At 40.0% G+C, this 12,248-nt stretch overlaps 1 protein-coding gene across 1 annotated transcript in view; it reads right to left on the bottom strand.

The window, feature by feature from the left end:
- LOC105228012 (DNA-directed RNA polymerase, mitochondrial) overlaps positions 1-12,248 on the bottom strand; it is an 87,522-nt gene that overhangs the window by 32,181 nt on the left and 43,093 nt on the right. The window contains exon 2 of the mRNA XM_011207619.4: positions 7,410-7,550. Coding sequence (XP_011205921.2) covers positions 7,410-7,550 — 141 coding nt within the window. The remainder of the gene's footprint in view (positions 1-7,409; positions 7,551-12,248) is intronic.

Here is a 12,248-nt window from a genome sequence, read left to right as displayed (position 1 = left end):
AGTCAGTGCACCTTATATGTTTTCGTTTAACGACATTTTGTGGTGGGGCTTTATTTCGCCCATTTCCAATGTTAACTTCCTGAGACATTTAACTGGTCATCCTAATCATTTTTATACTCTATAACTATATCTGTTCATTAGTTTTAGTTGTCACAACAACCGTTAGATGAACAAAACTATTATACTCGGTAACAATATGGTATGTTACGAAAGAATAATTTAAGTTAAATAAGTGAGGAAGGGCTAACTTTGGATGTAATCGAACATTTTATGCTCTTGCAACTTGCAAGATCCAAAGCCCGGAAAGTTCCTTGAAGTGCTGGCAGAACTTTATGTTACATAGAAAATGTTGCGAAAGAATCAAGCAACCTTTATTTGATGGAAAAGTTAATAAATTACATATTTGGTATCTTCTTGACTTTTGGTATATTGAAGGCCATGCAGTTGGGCTTAAGCCGGTATTCTGCGAGCAGTCTCAAGTCTCTAACAGAGACGAATCTGTGGTGAAATCTATTTAGTGACTGTTTGGTATTCTGGCGAGTTTGTCTCTTCTCTAATTGAGCAATATCAGTCTCTAACTTGTTATATGCTTTGCATCAAGTCATAGAAAAACAAGAGCAAAATGAGACATCCTGACTAGCAGAGTCACTAAATTACAATTGTCTCAATTAAAGACATGAGACAATCGTGACAAGCAGAATGCCGGCATTAGTTATATTGCTATATTTTATTTCGCGTATGTGATATTAACTCGAACAATCTAATCTAACTTATTGAGCTGATATGGAACTCGAAAAATAGAGGATCGTAATTCATTACATTAGGGATATAAGGTGTAGACCAAAATCTATTCGAATTCAGCCCAAAACGACATAAGGGGTATTCTCTTGCTCTTGCAAAACCCTTGCACGGTGCAAGAATTGCATATATTTCCTCTTGGTGCACCGGCGCAACAACAAACACACGCAGAAAATTATTTGCAATGCCAGTAAAATATGTCAGACCAAAACCCATGTATATTTGCGTGCAATGTCACACAAAAATATAATTGCAACCCTGTTTTAGCTGTCATTTTACATAAAGACATATTACGTCGTTAAATTGTTGAGGACGGTAAGTTTTAAATAGATTTTATAATTTTTATTTAAATTATAAATATTTGTAACAGTTTTTTTGTTAAAAATTGTTTAAATGAGTTAACCCTCCCCCCACTCTACCCGGGAGAAACTGGCGCACCCTAAGGACGGACTCACATACACCACATCCGATGGCACCATACACTCACATCACCACACAACACCAGCACAACTCACCACACATGTACCCACTCAACAAAAAGGATGGACATCGGGATGGAAGGCTAGATTCGCTACCAACATTCGCCACGTCAACATTTCGTCACACAATCATCGCACTTCACACGTTTTCCGCATATTTACATCCATCGACAGCAATCCTGCGCGCTACGCTCAGCCCCTTTTAATAAAAATCATCGGGATACTGTTTTTGTCCGCTCGCCGTGGTTTTTAATAGTACATTCGCACGTAGCGAGCACCTTCAAATATTTTACATATTTTGTAATTAAGTGTAAAATAACAAAATTTATTTGCTAATTAAATTAACCTTTTTAAAATAAAATATGGCATTTTTCCTTGCCTCCGTTTAAACAAAAATGTATGCAGAAGGTGCGCCAATTCACAATAGCCATGCATAATAGTCATTCACAACAAATTGACCGAATCAGCCGTTCATATATCACTAGATTCTGCAATGGGTGCTCTCGTGTCCTTGTATATTTCGGTATAGTATTTTTGCAATCTGCAATCTTGCAAGAGCAAGAGAGTACCCCTATAATTTTTATGAAAACTTGTACATTTATTTTCATTAAAATATCAGGCATTTTGATCAACATGAACGGTTTAAATACTGGGGGAAAGACGGAAATTATGTTATGGTGTAAATTAGGGACAGAATGATTGCATTAATTTAGTTTATAGTCGAGAACATATTTTGAAGCAATTTTATATATAAATAGTTCTGACCGATATATTCGGCATAACACCTTTTAGAATAAATAAAATCTTTATAAGTATTATATAGGAGTTAGGGGTAGTATTGATTCGTTTTTAATCTATTTTAACCAATACTCCAATTAACAATCCTCCTCTCATACAATCACTAATCATATGGAGTAAAGTCAGCCGGATGATCGAAAATCGTGGTATTAGTTATAGGAGGGCTAGGTCATGTTTTCGCTCAATTTTTTCCATTTTAGGGGCAAGATAAAACACTATTACTCAATTTTATAAAGATTACTAACATATTGGTCGAAAATCCTTATATTAGGTACCATATATGCGGGCTAAAGGAAATATTGATCTAATTCAACCCATTTTTGACACACATACATACCATTATAAGAAAATAATTTTATTATATTATATATCTTACAAAGTCAACTATAGGTATTGGCATACACATGTTCAGTACCTAGAGCCTTGAACAGTTTGGCTTCGAATTGGACAATATTTGTTATAAGGTGGCATACTTCAAAGGCACTACTCGTGCAAAGTTTTTTCTCGTTATACTAATAGTATTTTGATTTGTAAATCAGAAAATGAAAGAATCAAAAGGAATTTAGAATTGTGTTACATGGGTAATACGGGTCCGATGGGCGGAATCGAATTCACACTGTGACATAGAATGTTAAAATAATGTCATGAACCGAGTTTGGTTGAAATCGGCCGAGCAGGTCCTTTATTTAGTTATTGCACTATCGCGCTTTTAGTTTTTTTGCACTGATTTCAGAGTTTTCCCATTTGTACAATGACACAACAACAAAACATACGCACAAAAATATTTGCAATGACTGTAAAATATGTCAGACTAAACCCCATGTTAAATTTCATGCAATTACACTTAAAAATATAATTGTACCCCTGTGCCAGCTGTCATATACATATATATATTGTGCTGTATATTTCGCCGAAAAATTGTTGAGTAAGGTAAGTTTTAAATAATTTTTGTAATTTCTACTTAAATTATAAAGATTTAATACAAATTTTAATAAAAATGAGTGGAGAAGGTGCGGCCCCAGCTAAAAAAGAAAGGCAGCACCCTAATAAGAAGTAGAAGGAGAGTGTTTAGATAAGAAAACTGTAAGATATTCATCCTTAATTTTCCAATAGCTATCAAGGTCTAAAAAAATCAAATCTTTGATTTTTAACAAGTAAAGAGAGAATAATGGAAACATGTTTAGAAGTTCACACAAGTGAGGAAAGTGATTGTCATTCACTCGGGAGTGGCCAGAAACGATTCTCGTATATATGGCTCAAGCAACTGACGACTTCCGGTCCAAGACCAAGAATCCTTTGGGTAGCCAAAGAACATCCGTTTGAAGGCAAGCTAAAGTCAGAAGGCGAAACATCCCCTCCACAGGGTTGTGGGCTGCATTTGGGACCCGCCACGTAAAAAACGCCCCAAATGAAAAGGAACAAAAAGCCTCGGAAGAGAAGCCCCCCTTTTGATTACAACCATGGCAAAAGAAATAAGGATTACGATTTGAGGGCATGCACCTGCAATGTCCGGGCCCTTAATGGGGAAGGTGCCGCTGCCCAGCTGGTTGATGTCCTCGTGAAAATAAAGGCTGACATCTCCGCCGTCCAAGAAATGCGATGGACGGAACAATTCCCACGACAACCGGTTCCACGCACCTGAATTGACTCGGATTTCATCCGACCAAGGGCTGTTGGCGATCTAACCCCGTTTGGATCGGTGAGTACTAATTTGTGTCATTGGAGCACCTATAGCAGACGAATAGCTCCAGCTGCCGCGAGAAACGCGAGCGACCCTAGCGCAACTTCGTTCTAGATACTGTAGTAGGTTAAACTCCTACGTATTCAGAATAGACCCTGACATACCCACTGTATGTCCTGCAGGCAACGAGTCTCCGCATGATACTGGCCACCTCTTTGCATGCGCTACGAACCCCATTCATCTAACACCCTCCTCCCTTTGATCCGACCCCGTTGAAACAGCACGTTTCTTGGGCCTCCCGTTAGACGACAACACAAGTGACCCTTACCATCCTAACGGGGATTAGATAACCGTTAAAACAACAACAACATGGACGGGACAGGGACTAAGGAGAGTGTGGAATTTTTTACAATGGCCATATAAAGGAGCGCAAGTTCGGTGTGGTTGAGAGACTCAGAGAAGTGAGACGCTTTGCATACAGAAAAAGAGAGAGGCCGAAATGCGAGAGTATGAAGAGCTTGACAAGCTGGCCGACAGGGGTAATGCTCGAAAATTCTACGAAAAGATGTGGCGATTAACAGAAGGTTTCAAGACCGGAGGTACTCTTGTCTAACCTCCAGAGGTGATCTTATGACTGATGTCCAGAGCATACTAAAATTATGGAGGGAATACTTCTCCCGCCTGCTGAATAGCAGTGAAAGTATAACGACAGGAAAAGATGAACCCTTTTCCCTAATCGATGACGATGGAGCAGACGTCCCATTGCGCAACTATGAAAAAGTTCGAATAGCAATTGCCCGTCTGAAGAACAACAAAGCGGCGCGGCCGATGAATTGCCGGCCGAGCTATTCAAACACGGCGGCGAAGAACTGATAAGGGTCATGCATCAGCTTCTTTGTGGAATATGGTCGGACGAATGCATGCCCAACGATTAGAATTTAAGTGTGCTCTGCCCAATCCACAAAAAGGAAGACCTCACAATCTGCGAAAAACCACCGTGGGATTAGGCTCCTCAACATCGCGTATAAGGTTCTATCGAGCGTATTGTGTAAAAGATTAAAGCCCACCGTCAACAAACTGAATGGAGTGTAGCTTTAGACCTGGCAAATCAGCAACCGACCAAATATTCACCATGCGCCAAATCTTGGAAAAGACCCGTGAAAAGAGAATAGACACTCATCACTTTTTCGTCGATTTCAAAGCTACCTTTGACGAAAAGGCGCTGCCTTTATGTCGCGATTTTTGAATTTGGTATCCTCGCAAAACTAATACGGCTGTGTAAGCTGACGTTGAGCGACACCAAAAGTTCCGTGAGGATCGGGAAGGACCTCTCCGAGCCGTTCGATACCAAACGAGGTTTCAAACAAGGCTCTTTCGTGTGTCTTCTTCAACCTACTTCTGGACAATTCGTAGGCAATTCAGAAGTAAAGTTCTCTCTCGATGAACAAAACCAAACTCTATAGGTCTAATTATTCCCGTCCTGCTGTATGGTGCAGAGCAGAGACCTGCATTGAGTATGATCGATCCGGTTTGATCAGCTTCGCTCAAAACGGTCACAACTCAGCACAGCGGTTCGCAACAAAATTGTTCGATCGAGTTTCGTGCTCAAAACGAAGGAGTTCGATCAATTAATTTGATTGCTCTGCTTACTGATTGAAACTGATTGTTTGGTTCCGGTATGATGATTGGAAATTATTGTACAGAAAAACACGATCAAGTCCAATGATGCACGAAAACTCATACATCAATCAAGTGTGCGTTTGAATAGATTGTGATTGAACCAATCAGATCGAGAATTGCCCTGCAAATATGTATGTGCATAGTTTGTATGTACATATTTGTGTGTTTTAACGGAAACAAGTTGCGATGCATAAAATTAACCAAAACATTACTGCATATATTTCTTCATTTTTAACGCTGAAAACTAAAATTCAATTAATGCTTAAAATTAATAAACAAAGGTAATGCTTAAAATATCAGGGAACACAAATTTCAAATTTTTGTCACTTCTTCATTGAGATCAACAAAAACTTAAAATTAAAAGAAGGTAATAAACTTGGTTTCTTAATCGGTAAAACTTTTAAAAAATGAATTTAAAAACAATAAATTATCAGCTGAACATGGTCCGAGCCTATTTCTTTTTTCAGTTACAATATTTCCAGCTAAAGAAAAAGAACGCTCAGCGACTGCGCTGCTGGCAGGAACCACCCGGTATGACCAAACGGTATGATTGTGATCGAGCTGAATGCAAGCAGCATTCTCGAACATTCTTTGCTGCTCACACAAGGCGTTCGATCGAGAAAAATCATTACGAAACAAGCAACAGTGATTGAAACTGATTGTTCGCTTTGAGCACGCTCGCTTACGATCATTCATTTTTGTTGAAGCAAAGTTTTCCGTCACAAAATATCTGAGTCAATGATCGGGTATGATTGAAAAAATTGTGATCGTTGCAGCTCTCTGGTGCAGAGGTATGGACGATGACATCATTGGATAAGTTGCGAGTTTTCGAGAGAAAACTTCTGCGAATGATCGCATTCCATGGAAAGATGAGCTGTATGAGATATACCAAGACATTGATATAGTTCGGAGAATTAAAGGACAGCGGCTACGCTGGCTAGGTCATGTCGTCTGAATGGATGAAAACACTCTAGCTCTGAAAGTATTCGACGCAGTAACCGCCGGGGGGCAGAGGAAGAGGAAGACCTCCACTCCTTTGGAAGGACCAGGTGGAGGAGGACCTGGAATCTCCAATGGGCGCCACCTTGCGAAAAGAAACGACTGGAGGACTGGGGTTATCTCGGCTATAACTGCGTAAGCGGTTTCTGCCTCACGGTATTGTGGTCGATCACGACGAATGAGTGACAAAAGACGCTTCATAACACCAAGGTAAAACACAGCATTAATCTTTAGACCAAGTGGGACGAACTCTCGGTGTACAATACCCTCGGAATCGTAAAAACAAATCAGCATTGTCTTTATTTTTGACTTCTGAAGACGACTTTTTTTGGCTCGACATCTGATCGTCACAGAGGTCCACACGACCTTCTTGGTATCGTTTAAACCACTCATGCACATTACTGCGGGACAGGCACCGATCACCACAAACTTTTTTCATCATTTGAAATGTTTCAGGAAACGTTTTCCCAAGTTTAAAACAAAATTTAATATTAGCTCATTGTTTAAAATGCTGCTGTCACTTTTTGATCGATATCGATTGTAGTTATCTAATTGTCTTAAAATTTTTACGAAATGTCAACAAGAGATCAAACTTTTTATTTCATATACCCACCAATAGGTGGAGCCACCAGAAACAGTTATATTGAAAAAGTTCTGTTTCTTTTGCGACAGACCTTGTATTTCTATGCTATTTCAGTACATTCAGCAATCGGTGCTCTCGTGCTCGTTTTTATATGTAGGATTAATCTTGAGCGAATTTGGTTATTTTGGATTGAATGGTTTGAGACTAGTGCGTTAAACCTACATACATATGTGCAACATGTTACAAGCGAATAATAAAGATAGACCTTTCACATCCTTATTGAGTAAGTCTACTTATATATAGTAGTCAATCCACATGTCCTGAATCTCCTCCGATTTTAGCATATGAACTTTATTTCATAAAATGTTTATATATTTACATAATTACTCACCTTCGAGAAGCTCTACATATTTGGAATAACGAGGTTTTACTACACGTTTTTTCTTTTTCCTAAGTACTTCATTTACAGTTGAAGATTGTGAACGAACTCCTGCATTGACAAGCAATTTTTGCCTCTTATTTACGCTAATACCTGAAATAATAAAATTTTTTAAATAAATAATTAAGTGTTTAATGCACTTGCAGAGATTTAGAATAAATATCCCCTAATTCAGGGTTAATATATACTATATAACACTACATACTTATACTCATATAGTGCACCTCCCACTGGAGCCCAAAGCCTCATATATGTAAGTATACTTATTTATAAATATTATAGAGGAAATTTTCCAGATAATGATATCTATTTTTAGTTTAGCTTATAGATTTTTAAATTTATCTTAATAAGGTTCGTAAATATTACAATTTTGAGAAACTTTCGATTTTAATGTACTTAACTTTATACTGTGTACTTTTTATCCGTTAACCATAGCGGAAGATTAATCAACTTTTGTCGCCCTAAACTTTTATGTTGTATTTTCTATCAATAAAACTCACACTAAAATTACACTTGGAACATTTTTGGGATTATTGTCTGGGAGGTGAGAAATTCCAAGTCAGGGTGATGGTACCAGGTCAGTATAGTAAACCCTCAAAGGGTTCGGCGTTCGTATGTGTCAGTTTTTTTTATGACCTTTTTTTTCCTTATCTTGATGTTTTTTCGCTTAGTTGTAACATTTTGGCAAAAACGTTTTTTTTTTTAATTTTTTTTCTAAATTATAAATTTTAATTTTTCTAAATTTGTTTCATCAAAATCGGACAAGTGGTTCGCGAGTTATGTTAAACTACGCTGTTGTACTGTGTTATTACAGTAAATAATTATTATAATATGAAAAATGCACAGTTTGTCCGCGTGGATATAAGTATACTATTTTTATTATTACACATACAGTTTAAAAAGAGTATCATTATACATATACATATCATTAAACATGCTTACTTATTTAGTTTTATCAATAGTTAACTTTTTAGAGCGGTACGTGGACGCTCAAGATCGGTCAACTTAGCTGAAGGTTTAACTTCCTCGCACGTTTGGCGCGATTCTACTGTAGATTGAACATACATATGTACATAAACTGGCACATGCATTTACATGCAAAGCGCATCCAATAATAATAAAAATGCATGGATAAACAAAAGTCAAAAATTTACAGATCAGATAACATTAAACACACACACATGTATTGAATTGTACACTTAAAAACATCCCATACAAATATATACACATACATATGTATGTATACACATATTTAGTTATTTAAGATAGTTTCCTAAAATAGTATACATGTAATGAAAATATAAAATAAAAATTAGAATGAATGTATTCAGAAAGATCTTTGCTTTTTCCTCACAAGCTGTAAGAATTTAAAGATTCTTTATTGAGTTCAATGTTTAATCTGTAAGAGCCAGATAAAGAGCTCGGCCACATTAAAAAGTGTTGTATTAATAAAACAGGCAATATATAAAAAAGTCCCGTCCAAAATACAGGCAAATTAAAACAAAAGATATATATGTACATTGTACAGTTGTGTTCACGAAAATAATAGTGCGACAGCACATAACACTCCAATCTTATTGCTGACATGTTCTATCTTGCAAATTGAACATTTCTACAATACTTTCGTAGAACAGAATATTGTTAACAAAAAAACACCAAAATGCCGTTATTTTTATTTTAATTTGCTTTCTTTATGATATATTTCAATATTTGCACCAAAAGTCTCTTGCTCATTAACATAGTAGTGCTTGACGGGAATAATTGAAAAAAATTAAAATTTTTTTTTTTTAATTTTAACTGACATCAGAAAGTGTATTAAAATAATATAGTAATTCTGTGATATAAATTTATTGTTTAGTGGGTTGAAAAAAGCATTGCTCAATCAAAAAGCGAGAGTTAATTGGTAACTTGAGAGATCAGGGCAAAACATATAAATAAATCGAAGAAATTATTGGTTGCACTGCTCCGATGATATTTAATGTTATTCACCATACTATCAAGCCGGAAACTTGTGGTGGTAAGCGCAAGACTACATTTCTGGAGGTCCGACGAATTGTGCGATACAGCAAAGCAAAGCCTTAGGCGTCGTCAAAAATAATTAAAAATGAATTGAATCTACTGGTCAGTGCTGTCACAGTTAGCCGAAGGCTAATGTTGTTGTTGTTTTAACGGATATGCTAATCCCCGTTAGGGTGGTAAGGGTCATCTGTGTTGTCGTCGAGGTCATCTAACGGTAGGCCCAGGAAACGCGCTGTTTCGACGGGGTCGGACCAAAGGGAGGAAGGTGTTAGATGAGTTGGGTTTGTGGGGCATGCAAAGAGGTGGCCAGTGTCATGCGGAGACTCGTTGCATGCAGGACATATATTGGATATGTCGGGGTCGATTCTGGATAAGTAGGAGTTTAACCTGCTACAATACCCAGAACGAAGTTGCGCTAGGGTCACTCGCGTTTCTCGCGGCAACTGGAGCTCTTCATCTGCAATAGGTGGTGCTTTGACTCCAAGAACGCCATTCACGGGAAGGGAGTCGGTGAAGGTGTTAATGGCTCCACTGTGAATGGCGGTCAGTACCTGTCTGAAGTCTGTAGCGTCCGAAGTTCGGTCGGCGTACTGTACGACGTCGTCGACGTAGTCGAGGAATGACCTCTTGATGCTCCTAGGAGGCGGCTCCGCTCCAAGCAGATGGCTGCAAGGGTGATTCCTACGGAAACATCCCAGCAGGAACTGCCTGGAGAGAAGTTCATTATGCTCCTTTACAGGAAGCATGCGCGTCTCACTATGGAGGTGTTCGATGGGAGACATCAAGAGACATCCCGTCGTAGTCCGGAGTGCTGTGTTCTGGCAGGTCTGTAGTTTCCTCATCTGCGTGCCACTGCATCCAGGCGACCATATCGGTGCTGCGTAGTTGAGGACCGGCCGGCCGATTGCCTTGTAAGTTGCCAACAACGTTTCTTTGTCTTTTCCCCATGTGCTGCCGGCTAGCGACTTGAGGATCTTGTTGCGGCTCTGTACTTTGGCGATAATCGCGGTCGTATGGGGAGTGAAGGAGCATAGACTATCAAAGGTTACGCCTAAAATTTTAGGGTTATTGACAGTCGGAATTTTGACGCCATCGACTGCAATATCAAGCTCAAGTCTATACTCCTTCGTCCAGTTTGTAAATATAGTCGCTGTGGATTTGGTGGGGGAAAGTTGGAGATTCCGTGCAGTGAGGAAAGGTAGCTGTTCACTTTCGAACACATGCCATCGATTCCATTGCCCGACGTCAATATCGTGCAGTCATCAGCGTACGAGGTTATGGAGACCCCCTCTGGTGGTTGTGGGAGTTTCGAGATATAGAAGTTAAACAGTAGTGGGGAGAGGACACCACCCTGCGGAACCCCCTGTTTAATTCTTCTCAGTTTAGATGTTTCGCCTCGAAATAGTACGGATGACTGGCGACCACTCAGGTAGTTCATGGTCCACCTCTTTAACCCTGGAGGAAGCGTTGTTTTTTCCATGTCCTGCAATAGCGTTGTGTGGTTGACTGTGTCAAAGGCTTTTGACAAGTCCAACGCTACGAGGATCGTTCTCTCACAGTTTATGACGCTAAGTGCTGTGGTGGTGCTGTGCACTTTTCGGAATCCATGCTGGTGGCTGGCTAGGCTCAGGTGGTGAGTGAAAGTCGGGAGTAGCAGGGCCTCAAGTGTCTTCACTACTGGGGAGAGGAGAGTTATCGGGCGATAAGATTCCCCTTTGTTGGCGGGTTTCCCAGGTTTCAGTAGTGGCACCACCCTTCCGATTTTCCACACATCGGGTATTTGAAGGGTGGTTAGTGACAAGTTGAGGACACTGGTGAGATAACCTACTCCCGCCGAGCCTAGATGCTTTAGCATTAGCATGTTGATTCCATCAGGGCCAATGGATTTGGATGATTTAGCTTTTGTGATGACACTCTGAACCTCCTCACCGGTGAAAGTAAGTGGCGCGCAGTTGTTTGGCGTTTTGCGCAGCCGCCGGTTAACACATCTCTTAGCTTTGTCTACCGAAGGGTGCAGTGTAAACTGCCGGCTAAAATAGCTCGCGCACTTCTTCGGGTCCGAAGAGGCATGACCATTGAATTGAACTTCAACTCGATCGTCGTGTCTCTTCGGATTAGACAAAGCTTTGACAGTAGCCCAAAGCTTACTCACACCGGTGGAGAGGTTGCAGGACTTCAGGTGCTCTATCCATTTCGTCCGCTTATGTTGATTTACCACTCGCCGAATCTCCAAATTGAGATCCCTTATTCGGGGATCCCCGGGATCGGCATGGCGTAAGGTGTCGCGCTCATTAGCTAAGACAGCTGCTTCGGCTGGGAAATTGGGGCGGATTTCCGCTATTCTTCCAGCCGGGATGAAGCGAGCAGTAGTTGCTGCGATCACCTTGCGGAATTGACGTTCGCCAACGCATACGTCCGTAGGAATGGGTAGAGCGTTGAAGGTGCTCTCAGTGAATTCTGTGAAGCCGACCCAATTAGCTTTTTTGAAGTTAATGAAGGTACGGTTGTCCACAGAAACGAAATCGGGAGGCTTCTCGATCGAGATAATTATGGGCAGATGGTCTGATGCAAAAGTGAGCATAGGTCGCCAGGTTATGCTGTTTATCAGGCCACCGCTAGCAATGGTAATATCCGGCGAGCTATTACAGGTGCCCATAACTCTGGTGGGGGCTTCGTCGTTCATTGTGCAGAATGTCGAATCGTCAATCTGTTCCGCCAGCTCCATCCTCCTACGATCATTTGACAGGCAGGAATGCCAAAGATCGTGGTGCG

The sequence above is a fragment of the Bactrocera dorsalis genome, chromosome 1, assembly GCF_023373825.1.
Source record: "Bactrocera dorsalis isolate Fly_Bdor chromosome 1, ASM2337382v1, whole genome shotgun sequence".
Taxonomy (NCBI): Eukaryota; Metazoa; Arthropoda; class Insecta; order Diptera; family Tephritidae; genus Bactrocera; species Bactrocera dorsalis.
This window is presented reverse-complemented; position numbering and strand designations above follow the sequence as displayed.